The 23,324-nt window shown below is 42.2% G+C and overlaps 1 protein-coding gene across 1 annotated transcript in view; it reads left to right on the top strand.

Moving 5' to 3' along the window:
- GTF2F2 (general transcription factor IIF subunit 2) overlaps positions 1-22,739 on the top strand; it is an 83,274-nt gene extending 60,535 nt beyond the window's left edge. Inside the window, exons 7-9 of the mRNA XM_084302087.1 lie at positions 8,408-8,507; positions 15,956-16,099; positions 21,862-22,739. Of these exons, the coding sequence (XP_084158213.1) occupies positions 8,408-8,507; positions 15,956-16,099; positions 21,862-21,981 (364 nt within the window). The 3' untranslated portion in view covers positions 21,982-22,739. The remainder of the gene's footprint in view (positions 1-8,407; positions 8,508-15,955; positions 16,100-21,861) is intronic.
- Positions 22,740-23,324: the final 585 nt, after the last annotated feature.

Raw genomic sequence — 23,324 nt, 5'->3', positions numbered from 1 at the left:
TCCATCCCAGCACACTGGCAAGAAATGTGTAGCTTTTTGTTGACTGGATTTGCAAGTCCCTATTACTTACTACCACAGTTTTCCAAGCAGCAAGTGAAAACAGATTAGTTTGGGCAAGAAAACTATTTATGATTTTTCAGACTATGGATTTTTTTTTACTTTTTAAATTTTAGAAATAACTAATAGTTAAGAATTTAAATTTCATCTTCTAAACTCTGAGTCTACATAGTGTTTAACAAAACCACCCTTTGTTATGAAGAAATTTGGGGACTGAGGAAAATGGGATCGGGAAAGGAAACTACATTTGAAAATGGAAGTGGGAAAGGAGACTATCTTTAAAAAACACAATAAAAAGGCACAAGCATATGGCGATTCTTCATCATTTTCATTTTTTTATTGAATCATGACAGGACGTTTTTCTAAAAATGATGTAGCATAGCAAAATTGACATAATGAGCATGAACTATCACTAGATACTCTTCAGTCAGCAGTACACCAGAGAAAAATTTAGATTATCATTTCATGAATATAATGGCCATTTCTGCCTTTAAAATAGATAAATACCTGAAGGTAACTTCGTTTTTATAGATCTATTTTGTCTTGGTTTTTACAGCAGGAAGTCAGTGTTTTCCTCTTATCTCCTCAGACATCCAGGTCTAATGCTGGAATCAGTTGCTTTATGATACCCAGGAAACTCTTCAGGTTGAAGTTTTTCTTAAAACAGTAAGTGATTTAGAGGTGCTTGTTTCCATTACAGGCACACACGCTTTCAGACAGGTTGTTTATTCGTGTCAGTGGGAATCCAGGGTAGGATGGGCCTGAGGCACAGGGCCTGGTGCAGCTACCAGGGCAGGGCCCCTCGGGTCACCTCTCCTGGCCTTCAGAGGCCTCCTCGAGGGGTGGCAGAGGGGGAAGGGGACTTTGTGGTGCAGAACACATCAGTGGGAAAGGCTGATGGAGGGAAAAGGGTGGGCTGGGGGTGGTTAAAAATGAACTCAGCCCGGCCTTTCCCCTGCTGTAGGTGGGGCGGATGGGCAGCTGCCCCTGACGGGAAGGGCAGGGTAGTGCAATGCAGCTGGTGGCCATTGTCTCATAGCACAAAAGAGGAAGAAGTGGTGTTGAATAGTTGCCTTTTTCTTTTTTTTCAATAGGAATGACTATGAAATCTGTGTGTTCAGATATGTATGAAGTTAAAATTGTATGTCATCCTTTCTAAAGGAATTCAGAAATTTCTGATGTCCCAAATCCTACCTTCACTCTGATTTCTTCCGACGTGTTGCCTAATTCCTTCTTCCTGGCACACCTTGTCACCCTGCCAGTTTTCTGCCTCGTCTCACGTCACTGCTTGAGGTTGCCTGCGTGCGCTGGGCAACACAAAAGCACGCTGCTTTTACTTCAGCCTAGTTTTTAGACCTTTTTGTTGCTGGAGCGAGTGACAAACGTAACAGCTCAGTACAGAAATGCATTGTGTCCTGCAGCTTTACCTCCTTAGAATTTAAGATGAATTGCAAACAAATTTGTATGCACGCAATGGTGCTTGCAGGGATGCACCTGTGCCCTGGTTTAAGCCTCAGAGAAGACCACCCCTTGTGGTTCTGCTTTTGTTTGTTCTTGAATTTGCTTTTCTCACTTCTGTTGGGATTTGTATCAGGCTGAAGACTGGACAGAGACATTTGTGGTGTGTGTATTAATAAGAAAATATTGAAAGTACGGTAATAAACCAATAAAAAAGGTTTTGTTTCCCTTCTGGGCACTAAATGATTGACTGTGATGATTGTGGTATAGAGAGGACTGCAAAATCTTGACATTTACAGCAATTACCAAGCCGCAGACTTCTCTGCCCTTCCAGCATATGTGAATCATAATAAGAAGGTGTTCATTTCTTTGCAGTAAGTATGACTGACTGCGACAGGCCTTCCCGTTGATGCACAGCATGCGTGACAGCTGTGGAAGGGGCTTTTCACGTGGCTCAAGGTCCATGCTGGCTTGAACCAGGCCCTCCAGGGAGGACAGGGAGGGCACAGAGTGTTTTACAGGGCTGAAGGGTCATCAGGAAGGCATGTAGATGGAGAGAGCATCTGAAAAGGGTCCTTCTAATCCCAAAGAGGGATAATAAGCGAAGGGGGGAAGCAACAAACAAAATGGATAAAGACAGCAGCCACTTACAACCTTCATTAACCTTCATTAACAGTCATATTTCAGGAAAGATAGCTGTGAGTTAGGATTCCTTCTTAAGCTTAGCCTCAGATGATAAGCCTCTACCACATCCCCAGTATGGACCAGCAACCACCAGAGCCCATCTCCGTCAGTATGCTCCAGAAGAATACAAGAGACATACATGAGCTTGATTTCAGATATCCAGGATGCCAAGCATTTTCTTCCTGCTGGTTGCGTTAGGGCATCGCTTAAAGTGTTTGAAGTTGAGCATCAAACACTAGGGAAGGTTATTCCATTGTATCATGCCTAGAATGCTAAAGGCTGTCTTACTTTATCCTTGCATTATTTATCTTCACAACCTCAGCCCAAAAGGTTTTCAATCCTTTGCAATACTAAACTCAGAGGAAAAAATGGGAGGTTATTGGTTTTAATCAATTATTTCAATTTTATCAAAACAAAACCCAAACCATATAAGAAATGGCTACTTCTTGACAAATTGTCATTCATATCATCTTGTGTTCTGTGCTGGAGAAAGATACGAAGAATTGGAGTCTCAGTGATGACTGTGGTGCCTGTCTCAATATTAGGCCTGAAAATATCTTACGTTCAAATGATTCATTGCTCAGCCTTCAGCATACATCCTTGGAGATGACAACTTCAGAAAAACCTTACAGGTTTCCTGAACGTAAAATAATCGCAGCACTCTTCTTGAAATGCCAAGACTTCAGGACTTCAAATTAGTTACAAATCATGTACCGTGCTAATAATCTGAAATGTTTCAGTACTTAATGCTGGCAAATGCACTTAATAACGCCACTTCCATTCAGCTCATCCTTGTCTCTGTCTGTTCCTTACACCCGGGGCTGGGCTCACGTTGCCTTGACTCGGTGTGTGCGCTGTGTCTGAAAGAGAAGGATAGACAGAGCTACACAGCGGGCTGCAGTCGCCTGCTTCCATGTAACAGGAGACGAGAGGATTTTTCTGCTCGCAGTGAGATGAGACGTGCTGAATTTGCATCTCGCTAGTTGTTAGCTTTCAGAATAAATGACAGATGGCTTCGCGTGGCAACAGGTTGTCGTCGTTCTGGTCTGCTCGCGTGCGTTTCTGCAAATGAAGTCATTCTGGTGGTTTCTGGTGCTGCTGCTGGTGGTTGGGTGCTGCCGTGTATCAGGAGGATGAGCCCCACAGAGTGATGAGTTTTCTTAATTCCCACAGAAGTACAAAAACTTTGTGAAATTTCAGCATCTCTTAGGAATATTTGTGTCTTCTCTGCCGTTGACTCTCGTGCAATTTACTCCTCCTTGGAAGAAAAGTCAGAAAAGGTGCTACCTGAACCTAAGCAAGGTGTGGTCCACATAAACACAAGACAAGCTGGTGGGAAGCTATATTATTATTATTACACATGTATTTAACTTCTTAGCTTGTTTTCTACATGATTTTGCAGGACACAGCTACCTCTGTCATGTTTGGGGTGCTTAGCAAAGTATGAAGGCAAAGAGAAAACCTTGGTTGCCTTTTTCAGGTATTGTGAAGCTCATGTAATGCAGCTGCCTGTGTCTTGTTCGAGTACAAAATTGGTACAATAAGGTACAATAAAGTACAGTAAGGTTGGCTCCTTCCTTGCTAGTGCCCTGTATAAATAAAAGCAAGCCCAAAAAGGTATAGAAACTTTTCGGTCCCCTCCTCACAACAATTTCTTTAGAAATGTCAAGAATTCAAATGCTAGCAATGCTTCTGATTAATACCTGTTTCTAATCTCTGAAACATTTGTTGTGTGACAGAAGATTAATCAGAGGAAATCATCTATTCTAAAGGTTTACTTTAAGGCTTATCTGTGTTTTATTTTCTTGATGCTGAAAGATTCGTGCATTTAAAAGCCAGTAAGCATCTCTTCATACGAATGTAAATATTGCCTTCATCTGTCTTCCCCAGAGAGTCTGCTGCATGTTGACAACTCCTATACAATTATTTCCAGCCTGCCTGAATATTTTTCCCTTTATTCAACTCTAGTCACAATGACAAATCAGAGTTGCGGTATAAAATGTATTTTGCTGGGAAATGACTGGTGAATTTGATGCCATGCTGCTTACTTGCTGGATTTCAGGGCAGAAGAGCTATATTTGATTGTGGGGGTGGAAGAGAAAAGCCACAGTGTGCAAGCTGGTGGCTGCTGTATCATTAATTTATTGGCAGTTTTAGAAAAAAAGATCTGCATTCTCTTTTTATTTTTTATTTTTTTTAGGCCAGATACTAGCATGAGTTATGGTGTTAGCTATTGCAACAAGAGCCATGTGGAAAATTTAAGTCCTCGGAGAGTTGTGTGTAGTTCTGCTCCACGGCTAAGGCTTTTAACTCTCGCACGCATGCAAATCATAATCAAGAGTAATAGGTAAAAAGCCCCTGCTCCTTTAAATCAGTGCCACCAGTGACTCAGAAAGTCTATCGATTTTTTTTTTATTCCTACCAACAGCTTCAATTAAGATTCAGCAGATCCACTCTGAGAACACGCTGTCTAAAATGCTTCATAATATTTTTGGTTTAATGTTGCTTTTTAAAATTCTGTTTAGGAAATGAGCACTCTGAAGTAGTGTTATCTGTTACATATTAAAACAGCAGTCTGAAAGGCAAAACTAATGTGTAATTCACAGCTTTTGTTATAAATTTGTGTAATTATTAGAATATGTGAATATATATGTTTCCTTAACTTTCTTCAAACAACAGCTATACAAATTAAAACAAAAACCAATTATATTCACCCAGACCTACTACTTTTTGAAAATGGGAAAATGATGTCATAGTTTTGAACCCCCCCACACCACATTTTCACCACAAAGAGCATCTCTACCAACAAATTGCCTGGATAAAGCAATTGCAGGGTATTTGTTTTTACCCCGCAATGCACTAAGCAAATTTCAGCGCTTCAACACGCCAACAATTTGGTAATTTGTGACCATATTCAGCCCGGAAATCTGGCAGAAAGAAGGCAATGTGAGGCTCTGTCATCCTCCAGGAGATTGTGAGCACTTCAGAAATGAAATGAGAAGGGCAGCCATCAGGGAGACGAAGAGCAGCGTGCATGGGTAGAATAAATGCATATTAATAAAAAGGTTTGCCTCGTGAGTCACCATGCTTCCCATTTAGATTTCCATAGTGGCATGTGGCAACTGCTGTAATTGCTGGCATTAAGAAGTGATCCCAGGGATGTGATGTGCTCTTGCTTTTCACCACAGCAGTTTATCAGGTGGGAAGAGGAAGAAAAATCAGCACCGTAGTGTTGGCCAGCTTCCTGAAGATGGGCTGAGATCTTTGGATTAAAATTGGGAAACCATTGGCACAAATGCAAGAAATTTTGAAATCTAACACTGATATCTCTGAAATTTCCACCTGAGATGGCAGACATGAGATGTAGATATTTTTGTTAGTTGGCACGTGGCCATCTTTGTGAATTTTTCTGTCATTTCACACACTTAGATAACCATTTTATAACTCGGTAGGCTTGCAGCCTGTTTCCTCAGAAGGCCAGAAGTTTTCCTTTACTTTCTCTGCTGTGTTCTGGGGAACTGCACATGTTATGTGTAACTTAACAGCCAACAAGCCTTTGGAGGCCTCTCAAAGATATACTAGTTCGACACTTTTGGTTTTCTACATTTTGCAAATTAGCAGTTTGCAGGTTAAAATAAAAACACTGAAATGTGCTTCCTGTGCAGCAAGTCCTCCTAAGTGAAAAATGTGAAGAGATAAATTGCTGGTGTTCTATGCAAAAAAAAAAAGAAGTAGGAAAAAAAAATTAATTTATGGAAGCTTCACTGATGAAATTTCCTGTGGTGTAATTTTCAAATGCCAGAACAGGGAGAGCCCTTTAGCATTCGGCGGTGTGAAGCTCTCATTACAGGCTCTAGGCTAAAGAGCTCTCCGTTGTTTGCATGCTTAAATATCTAATTTATTAAGAAGTTAGAGGGGGGTTGACGCTACCATTATAAAGCATTTTCTTCTAAGGAAACGTGTTCAGTCCGTACTTGCATTCTTCTGGCATTTCATTATGGAAGGGCTAATATTCTCTGGCTGCTTTCCTGAGGAAATGGCGGATATTGGACGGTGACCCTGTTAAGAGGAATGAATATAAAACCCTATGAAAGGGGGATTTAATCATGGAAAAGTGCCACCCTCCAAAGCCTCGTGCTCCCTGAGAGCATGAAGGAGACTTTCTGGTGTACTTCAGTGGTGTCGTGAGCCTGGTTTGTCTCTTAACTGTGTTGTAGTGAGAATGGCTCTGGAACAACGTTGCCAGACAAATATAAAATTCTGGGCCACGTGAAGGTGGCTCTGGAACAACATCACCACACAAATATAAAATTCTGGGCCACGTGAAGGTGGTGCAGTGGCCTAAAAATGAAAAGGAGAGACGAGTTTCCAGGCTGGGGCCTTCAGCAGTCACGGCCTAGCTCTTTGGTTTTGTGTGAGCCATCGAGTGGCACTGGGGTGTGAAGGAAAGAAGGGGATGGCTGGTTGTTGGGCCTACTAAATGTCCTACCAGAAACTTAAAGCGTTATGTAGGAGTTCCTAATTGCTAATACGGAAAATCTTGAAAAAATGGATAAATAAAGTTTGTGGCTTAATCCTCAAGGTGGCCATCCTGATGCTCCTGATGCTCCCCTTCTCCTCTCCTGTTTCAAAGGCTACCCTGGAACTCTGGAAAAGGGCAGGGAGGAAAAACAGAAGAGAAATGAAAGCTATTAGAGAAAAAGAAGGATGCTAGGAGGTCTGGAGAAGGTTATTTTGGAGGCTTAATGGTGGATTACCACCATTAGTCCTTTGCAGTCAGGTGATGGGACATTTAGATGCGTAATTCTTCTCCAGGAGCCCCAGTCTCGTGAACAGAAGCAATATCTGTAAAAAGGTTTAGCAGGAAATGTATCTCTGATTCCTACACTGAAGGAAAAGACGGAGACAGGAGAAGTGAGGTAAAAGATAGGAGGGAGAGGGAGAACAGAAAAACTCCCCGTGTAACAAAAATTGGAAAAAAGATAACTGCAAGAGAAGATTTTTTAAAAAGACACGTCATATAACCAGGCTTTTACAATAATAAATAATAATAATTAAATATATATATATATATTTATTGAGACCACAAAGAAAAAATCTGGAGATGAGGACATGGAGAAAAAAAATTTGGACAATATTGATTTAGCTTTCCTGTAATGTCTGTGCTTCTTTCTGAAAGCTTAGAGTTCAGGAGACCTTTGGCAATGAGGTCAATAAAATCTTTAAAATCATTTAGTTAGATTGAAGGCCAGATGATAAACTCTTACAAAAACTTCTACCTGTATTTCCTAGAGCAGTAGTAAACCCAGTCATTTACCTTCAGATTGATTTTCCTTCAAGCTTAGAAGAAACATGCTACGTTTGGGCAGAAGAAGGCATTGATGTACCTTCTGCTGATTCAGAAATCTAGAGTACAAGGCAATGGTCCATTAAGGCTAATTAAATCTATAGAACAGATGACGAGTTTGCAAAGATTTTTCAAAAATTTTTCTTTTTCAAAACCATCCTAAGTAATCTTTAAGTTACAAAGAGATGAACTTAACAAAATCTGTTCAACCTCTCTGCTTCTTATAGTCCAAACAGGACTAAAGGTCACCTTTTGTCAGCTGTTTCTTTGAGACTTGATTGCATGTTGTTTTGAAACTGGGTGGATTTCTCTGTCTTCATGTTTGTAAAAGTGCTTTTCAAATAGTTATTTGTGCTCTGATGCTATATTAGAGTGCCAAAAGAAAGGTCACGGAAATCTTTATTTTTACATTAAAATATCTGAGAGAAGATCATGGAGTCTGATTTTGCTGTTGTCTGGCTGTCAGCAGAGGTAAATTGAAAGCTTTTTCAATTCTCAGCCAAGTAAGCTGATTTGGGGTTCATTTGCTTTGGTTTTGATAATTTCTATATACAAGGGCTTTGTTTCCATGTGAATGTGAGGCTTTTGAAGTCTGTGTTCAGACACAGCTTTTAGTATCTTCCCTTCACAACTGCTTGGTTTTCAGTATCTTCAGTAACATCTAGTGTCCTAATAATCCACAGTGTCCTCAAGCAAAAGGAGTAGGAAAAAAATCAGAAGTGTTCTTTTATTTTGCCTTATTATTTGTTTGCAGCTCGCCTTCGATAAGGGATGGTTCATACTTGCAGATTTGGGGAATTCATTTCGAGTGTGTGCTTGTCTGAAGATTTTTATTAATTCTATTCTTCTTTTCTTTTGAAGATTACAGATAGAAGAATCTTCTAAACCTGTAAGGCTATCACAGCAGCTGGACAAAGCAGTAACCACCAATTACAAACCCGTGGCTAATCATCAATATAATGTAAGTAGCTTTGAATATTTGCCCTTCTTCTGGCCAGGAGGTGTCTGGCTCAGGACTCCCAAATCATGGTGCTACTGTTGGCAGTCCAGGCTTTTGCTTACAGTAGGACAAAGTCTTTGGAAATCTTCCATGTTATCTGTTTTCTCTCATTGTTTTTCTTCTGGGTATCTTCTTTCTCCTTCAAGACCCACACACCCTCTCTTGTTACCTGGTAGAGGATTGACTGCCTTTACCCAAACCTTTTCTAATATCTTTACTGCTTTCTTCCTCTAGTCTTTTTTTTTTTTTTTTTTTCTTTGAAATGTAATTTTAAAGTTTGGGGATAAAAGGCAATTCTTGCTTTGTGCTATAAGACGTGGAAGCACTCCTTTGAGCCAAATAAAATATCACATGGAGGTGGGCAAAAGGCTTGAATCTTTATTTTCTAGTCCTCTGCAGGAACTGGCATGAGTAGGAAAGAATAACAGCTGATAATTTTTCACAGTTTCATACCTTCATAGTACGTGTTATTTGCATCATTAGCTTTGTCAATATTACACCCACGCTGCTGTTCCAGATCAGTTGATGTACATACAAACTATAATGTCCTTTTTCTTAAAGATCCTCTTTGAGTAATTTGTATGTATGCATGTATAATCACTGTTAGTGTTGAATGTGAGGAATGTTAAGTCATACCAAAAATGAGTCAGTGTGTTAGTCATTTAAACTTTTACACTTTTTATTAAGATTTTATTTACATAAAACAAATGATAATATACTGGGTGATATTTAAGCATTATTCTGAAAGGCATATCTACAGAACCCAAAATAATCATTTTTCTCTCATGGGACTGTTTTATAGTAGTTGCTGTACAAAGTCTGATCTATACGGAGATGATCAGAGCAATAAAGCTATTCCAGCTAAGGGAATGACATTTAATCAAAATAGTCACACTGGTGTATATACAACCGTATAACTTCACCCTGTAGTCAGTCTTCGAATCTTCCTGCCAGTTTCAAGCAGCTATGGTGGTATTGTTACAGAAATGTAAGTCTTGTGGATAATTCAGGCAATATAACCGGGATGTAACCAGGCCTCTTAAAAAGTTACGATGCCCTGGTGTACTAATTGTCATGTTCTTAGCAGTTACATAGCTGTCCCTCTCCATATCCATCACTGGTTTGGTTTTCCTATCTGCCTTAAAGATGTTCTGATGGGAAGAGTCTAATGGGACATTCACTTGAATCATTCTTGGCCTTGCCTTGACTCTGAAGACCCAGGCGGGACTACTTCCTACCACATTTTTCTTTTCATTAAGTCTTTTATTAAGGTTCAGCTTAGATGACTCAAAGGATATAAGACTGGGAGAACAAGTCCATGGACTTTTTAAACCTCTTCATTACATCTTTCTGGTGGTTTCAACAGCAGGTAGTTCTTACACTTAGTGCATTGCTTGTAATTATATGACAGACCTGTTCGGGACAAGACTTCTCACAAGAAAAACAGGAAAAATGTCCAAACTGCTGTACATGCTGATGCGTTTGATTATCTTCCTGGGTGTTTCTGAGGAGAGAGTGAGCATCTACTATAGTAAGAAACAGGTAAAATTTCCTCAAGAGAGAGGTGATAGAATATTAGATAGGGCTTAAGTGTGACTGCTCTGTGTACTCCTAAATTAACATACAAATGGAAGGAAGAAGGAAAAAAAATACTTGTAGATGAGAAATCACAGAATCGTGGAATCACAGAATGGTTTGGGTTGGAAGGGACCTTAAAGATCATCGAGATCCAGCCCCCTGCCATGGGCAGGGACACCTCCCACCAGCCCAGGTTGCCCAAAGCCCCATCCAGCCTGGCCTTGAGCACCTCCAGGGATGGGGCATCCACAGCTCCTCTGGGCAGCCTGTGCCAGGGCCTTACCACCCTCACTGCAGCCCAGACTGCCTCCAGTCTAAACCTCTTCAATGAGTTCATCCCCACTGGTGAGCACCAGGCCCAGTGACGCTTCTCCTCCCGTTGGGTTCTCATACCTGGACCATGAAGTTATCCTCAACACACTTGGGGAGTCTCCTGGATTGCTCATAGCCTGCTGTTGGGCTTCTCCAGCTCACAGCCAGGTGGGTGAAGTCCCCCATCAGCTGAGAGCATGTGAGCATGATGCTTTTGCAGATAAAGCAAGAAAGCCTCGCATGGTGGGGTTGCCGTTGCCTTGCATAGAGCTGAAACCGCTGATATTCAGTCAACAGAGCAAAAGAAAAATGGTTTCAATGATTATCAGGTAATTCCTTAGTTTAAAAAAAAAAAGAATGAAAAGAATTTAAGACCTTTTAAAACTTCCTTGAGATGTCTTCAGATGAAACTTCATATTTGGTCTCACTTATCAGGCCTTCTCTATCATCTGTGTGCTATCTGTCTACCAAAGAAGTGTAATACATAAGCTTCCCTATTAATGATACCTTCAAGAAGGCAATTTTGGCAGCTTTTCAGCAAGCTTAGCAACATACTGCGAAGGTAAACAAAGAGAAATTGATTTCTCTATGAAGTCTTGCAGGGATAAGCTAGCAACTTCTCCATTTGACAGCTTGTTTTAAAATGGTTCGTCCTTGAAATCAAAGCATATTTTAATGCTCTTTAAATTTAAAATCTACGCAGTTTTAAATAAATCTAATTAGTTCACGGTGCACATGTATTCCGTAATTTGGCTCTCAGGAAGTGTTTTAAACCTGCTGCATAAAACATCTTGTTTACACAGAAAACAGAAAGGGGAAAAAAAAAATGAAAGGATGCATTGTAACTTGCTAGGAGCAGCGTGAGTACAAGACAAAAGAAGAAAACAGCAACACATAACCATGTTTTTTTAAAACACACTTCACAATGCACTCAGTGTTTCTAGACAACAGTGGGAGCTGTTGCTGAAGCTGGAGGTAAACGCCAGTGTTGCTAATTAAAACACAGGCGACTGAGACACCAGTTGCAAATAACTTGTTTGCAGCCAAGGAGGGGGTTGACAATCAGTTTTGTGTGCGAGTTGTTTTTATACATTAAAAGTGAAGAATTTTAGAATATTCACGTTGCGTTCTTATAAAAAATGCAAACACTTCTCTTTGATTTACTTCAGATAATCCAGAGGATGTAAAATAGAAGCTCCTACCTACTGGGGAGGGTTTGCTGAGCCACTAAAATAATAGAGAAAGAAGAATGCTGAGCAGTAGTCTACTAGCAAAAAAAAAGATTGTGCTTCAGTTCGAAATACCACTTTGTGTTATTTTACTGGAGACTTTTATTCATATAATTAGGATTTAATACCCAATCGTGAGATAATCCTGTCAGAGACCTAACATCAGCGGAGACGGTTTTGAGAATTTCCTTATTGTTACTTTTTCCCCGTGCGTAGGAAGCACCAATTTTATAAGGATTATTTTTTTCCCTCCACATGGAGAGAGTAGTAGCTGGTTGCTAGCTAGGCACATTTTCCATGTCTCATTTGGAGAGGTATGAACAGCCCTGTGGATTTTTTGTATTGCTTTTAGAGGTAGTCTTGAGAGCCACAGTAGCTTTCCTCTTTGCCCCTGTAACTTACCTGCTATTCCCATAGCTCTGCCACGTACAGAACAAATAACCTCAGTGCCTGGCTCTTGTTCTTTCTCCTTAAAAACAAACCAGAAACCAGAAAGGGATGAGATTGGTTTCTTCCATCCCTTCAGCTTGACTTTCCTACTTGAGGAGGTTGCAATTTGTTTCTGGTTTTCTTCTTCTTACTCATTTTGGTTTTGTTTTTTTTGGGGGGGAGGTAGAAAATCACAGAAGGGTTGGGGAGGACAGACCTAACAGCTGCTCTTGCAGCAGACTCATGCAGCCTGTAACGGGCTGCGTCTCTCACACATCTTTCAGCTGCTGTACTGTGCAGTCAGAGAGAAGGCACTAACCTCAGAAACAAATTCAGAGGTCTTTAGACTGAAAAATGTCCTCAAGTGTTTGCAGGGACCCAGAACTCAGTTAAACACCGCAAACAGAAATGCCTTCATCCCTCCTACCATCTTCTGAACTTGACCTTTGAAGTATCAGCCCTTTTCTGGCACGTAGTTAAAGCTGGATGATCCAGCTCTTCCTCCTGTAAAACGTTAGCATGTGCCTATCTCCAAAACCTTGTGATGTCCCCATAACACCAGCGTCTCAGATGTAGTAGTGCTCTATTGACAGCTCAGCAGAGTGTTGTTTACTGCTGCCAGCCGTGACCTGATCAGCAGCTGCACAGAAAAACTGGAAAATATGTGGATGCCTCAGTCAAGGAAGATTGAAAAGTCAGGCTCAGGAAAGCCCGTTGCGGTTGACTGAAGAGACTGTTCAGAAAAGTCTGCTGCCAGGAGGATACAGTGGCAGCGTCTCGGTTTTTGAAGAGGATCTCATAAAGGTGTAGCTCTTTCTTTCCTTCGGATGTGGAAGGAAACACACAATACACCCTACGGAACAGCAGTTCCTCTGCTTGACTGTGAACTACCAAAGGGAAAGAATCTGGACCAATTTTTGAAGAGGAACAAAAAATATTCGGTGTACCCAGCTAGATTAGTGTATTTTCAGCAATATTTGGGTCGCTGCTGTTTACTGATTTTCTTCTGAGAACATAATATAACACGGCACTGCCTGCAACTTTGTGCTTGCCAGGTATTTTCTCCGTCTTGGTCTCATTCCATGGAAAATGCTGCTGCTGCCATATTTCATGGTGATCTTACTCATTAGGAAGCAATTTCAGTCTCATTACCTACGTTACAATGGGTTTTGCCATTGGCTCTCTCCAGCTTACAAAGCAAAGAAATGGATTTCAAATACAAATGCCACTAAAAAATAGAAACCCAAATGGTTGCTGTGGATGGAGATACGGCTCCCAGGCTAGACATCGTGATGGGATTCTGATCACAAACAGCCCCTTTTCAGCGCTAGCCTGGAGTATAAACTTTAGACTGTAGCCTGGGATGTGACATTCATGTATTTTTCAAGACCAAAGGGACAACTATCGTACTAAAATAAATTAAAAATGCATGTCCTGAAGTCTGCATGCTTTATTGCCCTCAGTACCCACACACGTTCGAGTGGCACGTCGCTACGTTTCTGCACTGAGTCAGGACTGTGGAGAGCTGGTTTCTCTGGCAGGAAAAACACATCATGGATCCAAATGTATCCTAGGAAATTCTGACTTGAACCAGGTATAAATTAAGGGGAATAAGGAGAAGCCCGGGGCTTGCCCGGGTGCCCAGGGCCCCGTGCAGGCGCCTTGTGCCGCTCTCCCAGGAGGAGCCCCCACAGCCTCTCTGGGCAACCCTGAGTTCCTGGTAAAGAATTCAGCCTTCCAGCCACAAAAACATTGTCATTTTATAAGTCGTATAATTATTTTCTAATATATTAATGGATCCTGACTCTTTTTTTAGGCTTGTAGTTTTAAAACATCTAAACCGAGTAGACTTTTTAGGTACATTTCAGCATCTCTGCAGTTTTGCTTCCTGCGTTTGCAGCGAGACGCAGTCTGCTTGGCACTACCCTCGGTTGTGAGACGACACCAGCAGAAGAAAGAAATTGAATCCACAACACGGTTTCCAAAGCTTATAATTAAAATCTTTCCAAGGTCAGCGGAGGGCCCGAATGATTTGTCTGCTGGACTTTGAGAAGAAGCAAATGTTTTGACAAACTGTTATTTATAGCAAGACCGATGTCCTAGATTTATGTTCCCACTCCAGTTTCTGTGGTGTAGCAGCTCTGTTACAGATCATGCCAAGCGAGATGATGTTACGAAAGCTGTTTTATTTGATGCTGCAGTTTACTATCACTACAAAACTATTACTGTTTTGAATGGCTTTTTTTTTTTTAATGAAGAAGCTAAATAATTTAAATAATTGCCCCAAAATGTATCAGTGGATGAAAATGAACTGGATTTGAGCAGAGATGCTGCATCCGTCATAGCACTGGCATAAAACTGGAAAAGCAGATAAATATTTGGATGCCAGAGCCCACCCCCAAGTTTTAAGCAGAAGAAACAACCTTCAGGTTATGGGTTGGGAACCTTTAGTGATGACATCTGCTCCAGAATTTGAAAGGAAATTTGGCTGGCCAGAGACCTGTGAGCAAGGGCAAAGGTGGTGATAGTCTTGAGCCTCTTGAGATGGATACCAAAAGGCAGGATATTATCTCTCGGAGAGCAGGAGGGAGTTAGCTGGCTGTGAAACACAGGCCATAAAACTGATGTCTCTCATCAAAAATACGATTTCTAGTATCCAGAAGAACGTTAAATTTTCATTTTTAGCCTTCTTCTCTGAAGGTCTTCCTTGAGGATCAGGTTGGAGACACAAGAGGCAGGATGACTCCTGTATAAAATGACCCTGCTGGCAGCCAGGTCTTTATCCAGTGCCTGGATCTGTTCTGCTGTGTCACGCCGGTTTGCAGCCAGCCATGCAGTTTGTCTGCAAGCACCTGCTGATGACATTAAATATATTACATTCTGGGACATATTTGTCATTTCCATGGAGTTTGGGGGTTATTAGGGGTGTCGGGGGGTGGATGGGGTGATGGACGGGTACATTTTGCACTTGGTGGTTGGGGTTGGTTTGGCCTGTGCTGGTCTGTGCAAGTCATGCTTTTGATGATGGGTTTGGTGAATGATGATGGCTTTGGTGAAATGCAGGACGTATTTTTGGAGACTGGCAGGGATAAAAGTTTCTGCAAAAACCTTTTTTTTTCCTGCAAAATAAATCTTACACAGATTATCACAGTTATATATTTTTTCATACACATCCTGAAATAGGATGATCATTGGCAATGAGGGGCCCGTGCTTGCTCAGAGTTCTCTTTTTGGACAACAAACAGTAAGTTTGTGCGTCTGAGTCACATTTCTCCTGAAGAGTTCCCAGCCGATTCCTAGAAGTGTGCTGTTACTTGGAGAAGGTTGTTGTTACCTGGACGGAGTGGTTGTCTCGAGTGCCATTTCTGGAACAGATGAGGCAATGGCTAGGGGCCGTCGGAGCGAGCTCTGAGCAGGTGATTGCTGCGGTCATGGATGCAGCCGTGTTGGTCTCTGGATTTTCCTGGTCTTGCAGGTTGTTTACTATTACTCTGTGATATCAACAGAGTGAAAACAGCAGCTCAGTTCAGATTCCTGTATTAATGTGAATTCTCTCTTCAGGTTTGGGCACATCTTGCAGGCTCTGTTTCTGCTTTTTTTGTTATCCTTGTTGTTTTTTTTTTTACTGCTTAAAGCAGAGATACATATCTGAAAGGCTCATTGTACTGAGGACAAAATGCTTAGTCTGTGTTCATAAAAGAACATTTGAGTGCTCAAAAGAAAAAAAAATTTAGATGAAAAGCACTGAGTCATTGAACAATGTTTTATTATAGTTTTTTTTATGTCTTAATGTTCAGCACTAAGAATTATACAGCTTTCCATATGAATGTCTTTAAAACATGTTTTGTATCTAATTGGTAGATTGAATACGAGAAGAAAAAGAAAGAAGATGGGAAACGGGCTCGGGCTGATAAACAACAAGTGCTGGACATGCTCTTTTCTGCCTTTGAGAAACATCAGTATTACAACATTAAAGACCTGGTGGACATAACCAAACAGCCAGTGGTACGTACCTGTAGTCTTTTAATAGAAGCATTTTCTGTAGTTGCTCTTATGTTTGCTTTCCATACCACATCTCTAAATGTGTTTACAACAAATGGAAATCTCCAGGTTTTAAGTAGACTCTGGTAGAACTGTATAGGATGCCAAGGAAGCACTGCAATGAGTACACTTTTCCTTGGCAGAGGTGGTTTAAGTAGCCTCAGTTGTCCCTCGCTTGTTTAGGTTCTCTTTAAGACAAGAAACCAAATTCTCTAATGCTGTGATGTCTCCCGCGAACGTTATTTGTGTTAGGAATGTATGTTAGGAGATCGGGCATCCCTAAAAGCACTCAATTTCCTTTCCAAACAAAAGAAATCTTAGAGTAGAGTTCTCCTTTATGAACATGAACTTCCCAGTTCTTTCCTTTCTCCCCCCTGCTCAAGGTTTCCTTGTAGACTAGGCAGGAGTGAAGGGAGACAGCAGCAGACGAAGTGGGTGATTGTTGCTTGCCAACCAAACGCAGCTGTAGTTCTTGAGAAGATGGGATGACAGGTCAGGAAATTGTATAGCTGATGCTTTTATCTCCTTCTGTCTGCTGGCTTTATCGCAAACAGGCACGCAGAAGAGATAAAGTTCTAGCAGAGTGAAAATTAGAAGTGTTTGCAGGAGCTGTGTGCTTTTTCTGCATGCACAGGTTATTTGGTAGGACTACCAAAGACTTTTTCCCTGTGATTTGCATTACCTTAGCCTCACCCACCATCGTGCTCCCAACCCCTGCCCACGCTCCTGGAGTCAAGTTTGAAACTGGCCTCGTTTTATGGGTCACTGGCTTCTGTTGCACAGCATTTGTAGCAGCTGCTATTGCTTGTTTTCTCCTAAGATGTTGGTATCTTTTGTACTTTTGGACGTGTTGCACAGCTGGCTTTGATGTCTGCCCACAACCCAGCTGCAGTTTGCAGCAAACTCAAGGGAAATTGATTATGTTTGAGTCTAAACGGAGCAACAATTTCAAAAGTTGTTAGAGCTAAGGGCAGAAGAAGGAGCAGTGACAGCTGGATTATGGAAAAATCCATTGCTCTGAAAAAGAGGAAGGAAAATGGAGATGCTTACCAGTTTTGCTCATTTTATGCTGAGGAGAAAGTATATCCATACCAGGGGATTTGTGTAGTATAAGGTGCACAATCCGTGTGGTTATGAAGCTGCACAGAGATGTTCCTTAATTCAAATACATGCAGCTTCACAGTGCTGTAGTATCCTGGAAGAAACTAGCTGGATACTTTATTCATTTTTTCTATTTCATTCATTTATCTAATGAGTCAACTCCTTATCTGCGTGGCAGAGGCGGCGGGTAGATCATGGAAGCTGAGAAGGAGGAAGGAATGGGAGGAAGATACGAAGGCAGTGGCAAGAAAATGTTAGGATTTTTCTTTTTAAGTAAGAGATAGGTGTGACAGTCACTATCTGGATAATTTGGAATGCAAGTAGATGCAGATTTATCCCACCAAACATGACTTCAGCTAGAAATAGTCTTCTGCAACTCCCACTTAAGCCATGGGAGAACAAAAGTTTTCTTCTCCCTGGGAGGCACTTACCTCTGGAACATACCTGGCGCTGCGTGAACTCAAAGCAGCCTGGAAGAACTGTGCTTCTGACACAGGTTGCTTCACTGAGCACCAAACGTGGGGCAAGATGATCCAGCTTTTGTCTTAGTCATCTCCCCAAGGATTAAACATCAAGGGTATTTTGTGTTTGGAAAATACCTCAGATGAATTTTATTACTTGATAAATGATTTTATGATAAATTTCCAGTCATGACCGTGGATCTCTGCTGTCAGTAGATGCTCCTGAATGCCCACAGCATGGTACACCAGCTGCATAGGCAAGGTCTAGATGACAGCCCCCCTGTTCTTATTTACCTGGGGGTTCCTGACATCGTTCCAGCTGTTAGACTTTTTCCCCTGAGTGATCTGTGCGGTCTCAGTTTCATCCTGTGTGCGAGGATTAGGATCTGCTGTTAATTCCCAGGTGGATCTTTGCAGTAGGTGTCCGTGTCCTTCCAGCATCCTCATGCCTGGATTCTCTAAATGAAGCAAATCTTCCTGATGTCTTTCTTCATTCAGTGGGTAGCCAATACGCTGATAAAATCAAAACTAAGCTGTCACAATTTCCTAACTGGACTCTTTAGAAATTTCTGTAGGGACTTGCTGGTGGCATTCATTTCCATTTAAAAATGCTGGCCGTCATCTCCCACTGCGCTGCCAGCTTCCACCCCATCTGCACGTTTCCCTGATGCTGAGAAACTTCAGCCTCTGGCCTGAAACTTTTTTTTTATTTTTACTTTTCTGAAAATAAAGTATTCGTTTCTGGCTCCCACTGTGACCCCATTGCTCTCAGGCTAGCAGTGCCTCCTAAAAAACCATGCAAATGCCAACAGGTTGAATAGGCACGCCATCCCCGTGCCGCACAGAGGTTGGCTGTTAATTAGTCTCTGCTGGGTGTTCGCTGCTTTATTTTCTGTCAGAGCGTCTCAGATTTTCTGTAATTTCTCCTCTGGTTTCTAAATGTTGAGGTTATTTTCAGAAGTGAGAAAAAAACGTTGCTGCTGCTGTCTCGGCAGCTCTGGTTAAAATGAAGTCCTAGGTGCCTACATCGCTGGCTAATAATATTAAAAGTACTCTTCTCCGAGGGAATCAAAGTCTTTTTTAGGGAAATAACAAATAAATAAGGGTATTTTTCGTACCCAACGGTAAGTGCAAACAGCAAGTGGAATCCGTGCTGCAGAATACATTGCATGTTGCATGGGAAGTTGCTGCCATCTTTATTTTGAGACCATGATCTCCCAAAATGAGTTGTTCCTGAATGCAAACTGCTGTTACGTTAGGGAAACCCGGCTTTATTTGTTTTTCTTTTTTAATGAAAAGTAACGATTTGCATTAGTGGGCAAATCTGTTGCCATCTACCCAGATGAAAATACAGAGCACTCCCTGGAAACGTTGCGGTAATTCCAGATTTGGGCCTAATGGCTGAGAACAAAACCTGCTTTTTATGTCAGCAATCAAATATTTATAAGAAACGGAGCCAGTGGTCTAATAGGAACTGTATTTTTTCAAAACAGCGTATACTGGTTGCAGTTTTTTCTTACCTTTCAGCGTTAAGTAATGGTTACGCTCAGTCTGTTTGGGGTTTTCTTTTGCTGAAAGTTTCAGGAGGGTTTTCAGAGCTTGGAAGTTAATGCCTCCTTCCGCTTTCCAAAAATCCTTTTATCTCATAATTCTACAACAGCATTTCAATTTTTATTTAAAATAGAGGATGTGTAACAGAGCAGAGGCTGCCTTAACCATACAAACAGATTACCCACAGATTAATTTATGTATTATGATTACGTGTATACAAATACATAGAAACTTTCTGTGAGAAGCAGTTACAGGTCCCTGATCAGTGCTCACCAGGTTCAAACGTGTGGTTTTTGGCACTGCGGAGGAATGTGGAGGTGAGTGGCTTCTCGTGATGCCGTAGCATCAGGCTGAGCCTGCCTGAAGATGCAGGTGGGTCCTGCTGCCTGGGGAAGAAGGGATCTCATGGGAGGAACCATCGTGTCCTCTGGGCACGCCGCTTGCTCTCCAGATGGGTGAAGAAGAGCAGGATTATCCCTCGTGCTTCTCCCATCCCAGCTGGAGCCCTGGCTCCCAGCTGAGATCAGCTCTCTCAGCACAGTAACTGCATTTTGCTCTACTTCACCTGCCTAAGTGCATTTTTATTCATTTTTTACTCTCACGAAGCCGTCCACATGGTGAGGAGTGGAGCTTAACCTTGAATCCAAGTGCCATTCTCCCTCCCACACTCCGCCATCTCCTGAAGTATCTGGCGGTGGCACCAACAGCTAGCTCACATGCACACACGGGGATAGCAAACAAAGCCAGGGAGATGCAAGCAAACACATCTACACATCCCTGAAATCAACAGCATCTTCACCTGCTCTCATCACCTCTTAAAAAACACACTGGACAACAGCAGCGTTGTCGCACAACAGCGCTTGCACCCTCCTTGCTGCTGTAGTGAGCACATTTGTTTGAGCGACCCGGCTGCCAAATAATGACAGCAGCTCTACATCAGCGGGCGCTTGGAAAGGTGTGCAGGGACAAATCGGTCTCCTGCTGCCACCTGCTGGGCTTTGCACGCTCAAAGACTGAAATCATCCCGGGAGTGAACACCCTCGTCTCCATTTGTGGCCACCTTGGTTGAAGAAATACCCTAAGAAACCAGAAGTGCATCCCATCTGGTATATAAATCATCCTGCTGGACAAAGTGGTCTCTTTTGGATAGCCCTGGATGCTCTGGGTCAGGTTTTTAAGGATCATTTTGCTACGTGCACCTAAACATCATTGTTAGTGTGCGATCAGGATGGTTTGGGCTTCCTAAATTTTCATATGTAACATGAGTGAGAGTAACAATCCCCTTCTCTAAAAGACACTTGGATTTTTAAAGCGTATTTTTACTCATTTCCCAGTTTTTCCATTTGGCAAAGCACAAGCAGAGTGTAAGGAAGAGCCCGGGCGATTCTTTTTTGGGGTCATCGGCAAAGCTTTGCCCTGTTACAGCCTGGAGTCGGTGCAGCCACAGAAAGCAGAAGGGTGCCCGTAACTCCTGCTCAGTGTAAGCACTCGCGGAGGATTAAATTGTTCAGACGAAAGCAATTATGAATTCAACGTGGAGATGCTTAAACCGTGGCCTGCGGTTGCCATGGCGATCAGCCCAAGTCAGCGCTGATTAATATTTAAACAAACAAGCAGGCAAATGGCTCTTGAAAAAAACTGCAGCAAATTGCTGGTGGTTAATACAAGGAGGAAAGGAGGGGGGGTAGCTGGGAGCTGTCTGGTGTCAAAGTTCATACTACTGGTTAGCAGACCTCTGCTTTTTTTTTTTTTTTTTTTTTTTCCCCTAATTTCCTCTAATGTTTGAATTTCCCTTCCTAGTCTTAATATTTGAGTGTGTTAGGAAATGCTCTGGCACCTACTCAACCCTCCTCTAAAAACGAGGCAGCAATAAAACGCCTCAAGCTTTGCAAAATGGCATGAAACCCAACAGCTCGGGGCTTGGGTGGGATCAGAAGAAGACAGGGTTTTGAGATACCAAAAATCCCAGTGCAAGCGAGCTGATTCCTCTACCGACAAGCCAAGAGCTTTTAGCCGGGCTCATGAAATCCCAGCAGGATTCTCCCTGCCCTCTGTGGCAGAGGGGAGCCTGGGTGAGATCTTTGAGCAGCTGGTTGGGTGGCATCTTGAAATGTCTTGAAATATCTGGTGGTGTTCATTTCACAGTCACAGAATCACAGAATTTCTAGGTTGGAAGAGACCTCAAGATCATCGAGTCCTACCTCTGACCTAACGCTAGCAGTCCCCACTAAACCATATCCCTAAGCTCTACATCTAAACGTCTTTTAAAGACTTCCAGGGATGGTGACTCCACCACTTCCCTGGGCAGCCTGTTCCAATGTCTAACAACCCTTTCGGTAAAGAAATTCTTCCTAATATCCAACCTAAACCTCCCCTGGCCCAACTTTAGCCCCTTCCCCCTCATCCTGTCACCAGGCACCTGGCAGAACAGACCAACCCCCACCTCACTACAGCCTCCTTTAATTTCAGTGGGGTCCTCATCAAAGCAGTGCTGCTCAACTGTGTAAAGAAAGGTGGTTTTGCTGCCTGTCAGGTTATTTTCTAATTGGTCATGCTAACGAAGTAAGCGTGCCTTTATAGCTTGTTCATAGCTTGGGTTTTGTTTCCTTTCAGATATACTTGAAAGAAATCCTCCGCGAAATAGGCATCTACAACGTGAAGGGGACCCACAAAAACACGTGGGAGCTGAAGCCGGAATACAGACATTACCAAGTGGAAGACAAGAGCGATTAACAAAACCCCTACAAAGCAGGAGAGGACTACAGAGGAGTGACCGCACCGAGGGAGCTGCTGTGGGTTTCCAGACAGAACTGAGCACAGCCCAGCTGCGCAAGGCTCAATTAAAATCCAAACAACCAATCCTTTGTAATTTTCCGTAGCCTCGTTTCTTTTTCACAGGAATATTTCTTGTAAGTTTCTATAAATGTTTGTCTTTGGACAAAAAAAATAATATTTATAGAATAAACTTGTATTAGATTTATCTTTATTAGAAATCCGGTGAGTTCAGATCTTGCTTTTTCTGGATAGCTTCGTGCTTTTTCTAAGCCTCGATAACTCAGGAGGAAAACGTGTCCTGGAGGAAGCTGTGACTCTGTTTGTTGCCTTCCTGTAGAGCCGAGTTCCTGCTCTTTGCTCCTGCTGGGATCCGCCAGGGCTTTAGCTGCGAGGCTGCAGAGATGCTCAGTGCTTTGTGTAACGTTTGGTGGCACGGACGCTGTGCTCCTTTTGGGAGAAACAGCCCAGCCGTGGTGCTCAGCACAGTCCTCAAGCTTCGTGGGAGCAAATAAATAAATAAAAAAAACTAAAGGAAAGGCAGTTTGTGGGGGAAGGAAGACAATCCCTTCTGGGTGGCTACTGGGGAAAAAAAAAGGCAATGTCTGTCTACTAAGTACATCAAGGAACAGATTTATCTTTTTCTTTTTTTAATTATTAATATTATTTTATCTATGTTTCATGCTTCAGCACACCAATAAAAGCATTATTTTAATTTGTACCAAGCACCGATCTGCCTCATTGACTGAAAGCGAGTTACGATTTTGATAGTTTAGGTATGAATTTAAAATCAAACATGTATTTAGTGGTGGCGTTGTCACAGGGTTTCTGTGTCTTTTGGGGAAGATTTCTTAAGGTATCTGGGTCCTAATTCCCCAATTTCTGAAGTGTGCCTTGCAAGGTTGTGCATTCGGCATCCTGTAGGGGTGGAGCAGGGAGGGAGGTGGCACAGGACTGCTGGGTTGTGATCTCAAAGCTCGTGTGTTAGAAAACAGAGCAAAGAAAACGGAACGGAAAACACCTCACTGGTGTGCCTGTAAATGAAACAGGTGAGGTTTTGTAGCGTGGCTGTCACTTCCCTCTGGTCCTTCAGACGTGTGCATCACTTCTGCACACGGTAATAAAATAATTGGGCTACTGTAAAAGCCAACACACCACTACTGGTGCACTTGGAAGGAATAAAAGCTTGGGAGGGGGTCCAGTGCCCTAGGAGCTTTGTAAAACAAGCGCCCCGCTCTCTGTGCATGTCACACATTGTGGTTTCACTCAGATCATGTTTTTCAGAGCTGTTTCTCTCAGTCCCT

This window comes from Netta rufina (genome assembly GCF_964035555.1).
Source record: "Netta rufina genome assembly, chromosome: 1".
In the NCBI taxonomy this organism is placed as follows: Eukaryota; Metazoa; Chordata; class Aves; order Anseriformes; family Anatidae; genus Netta; species Netta rufina.
This window is presented reverse-complemented; position numbering and strand designations above follow the sequence as displayed.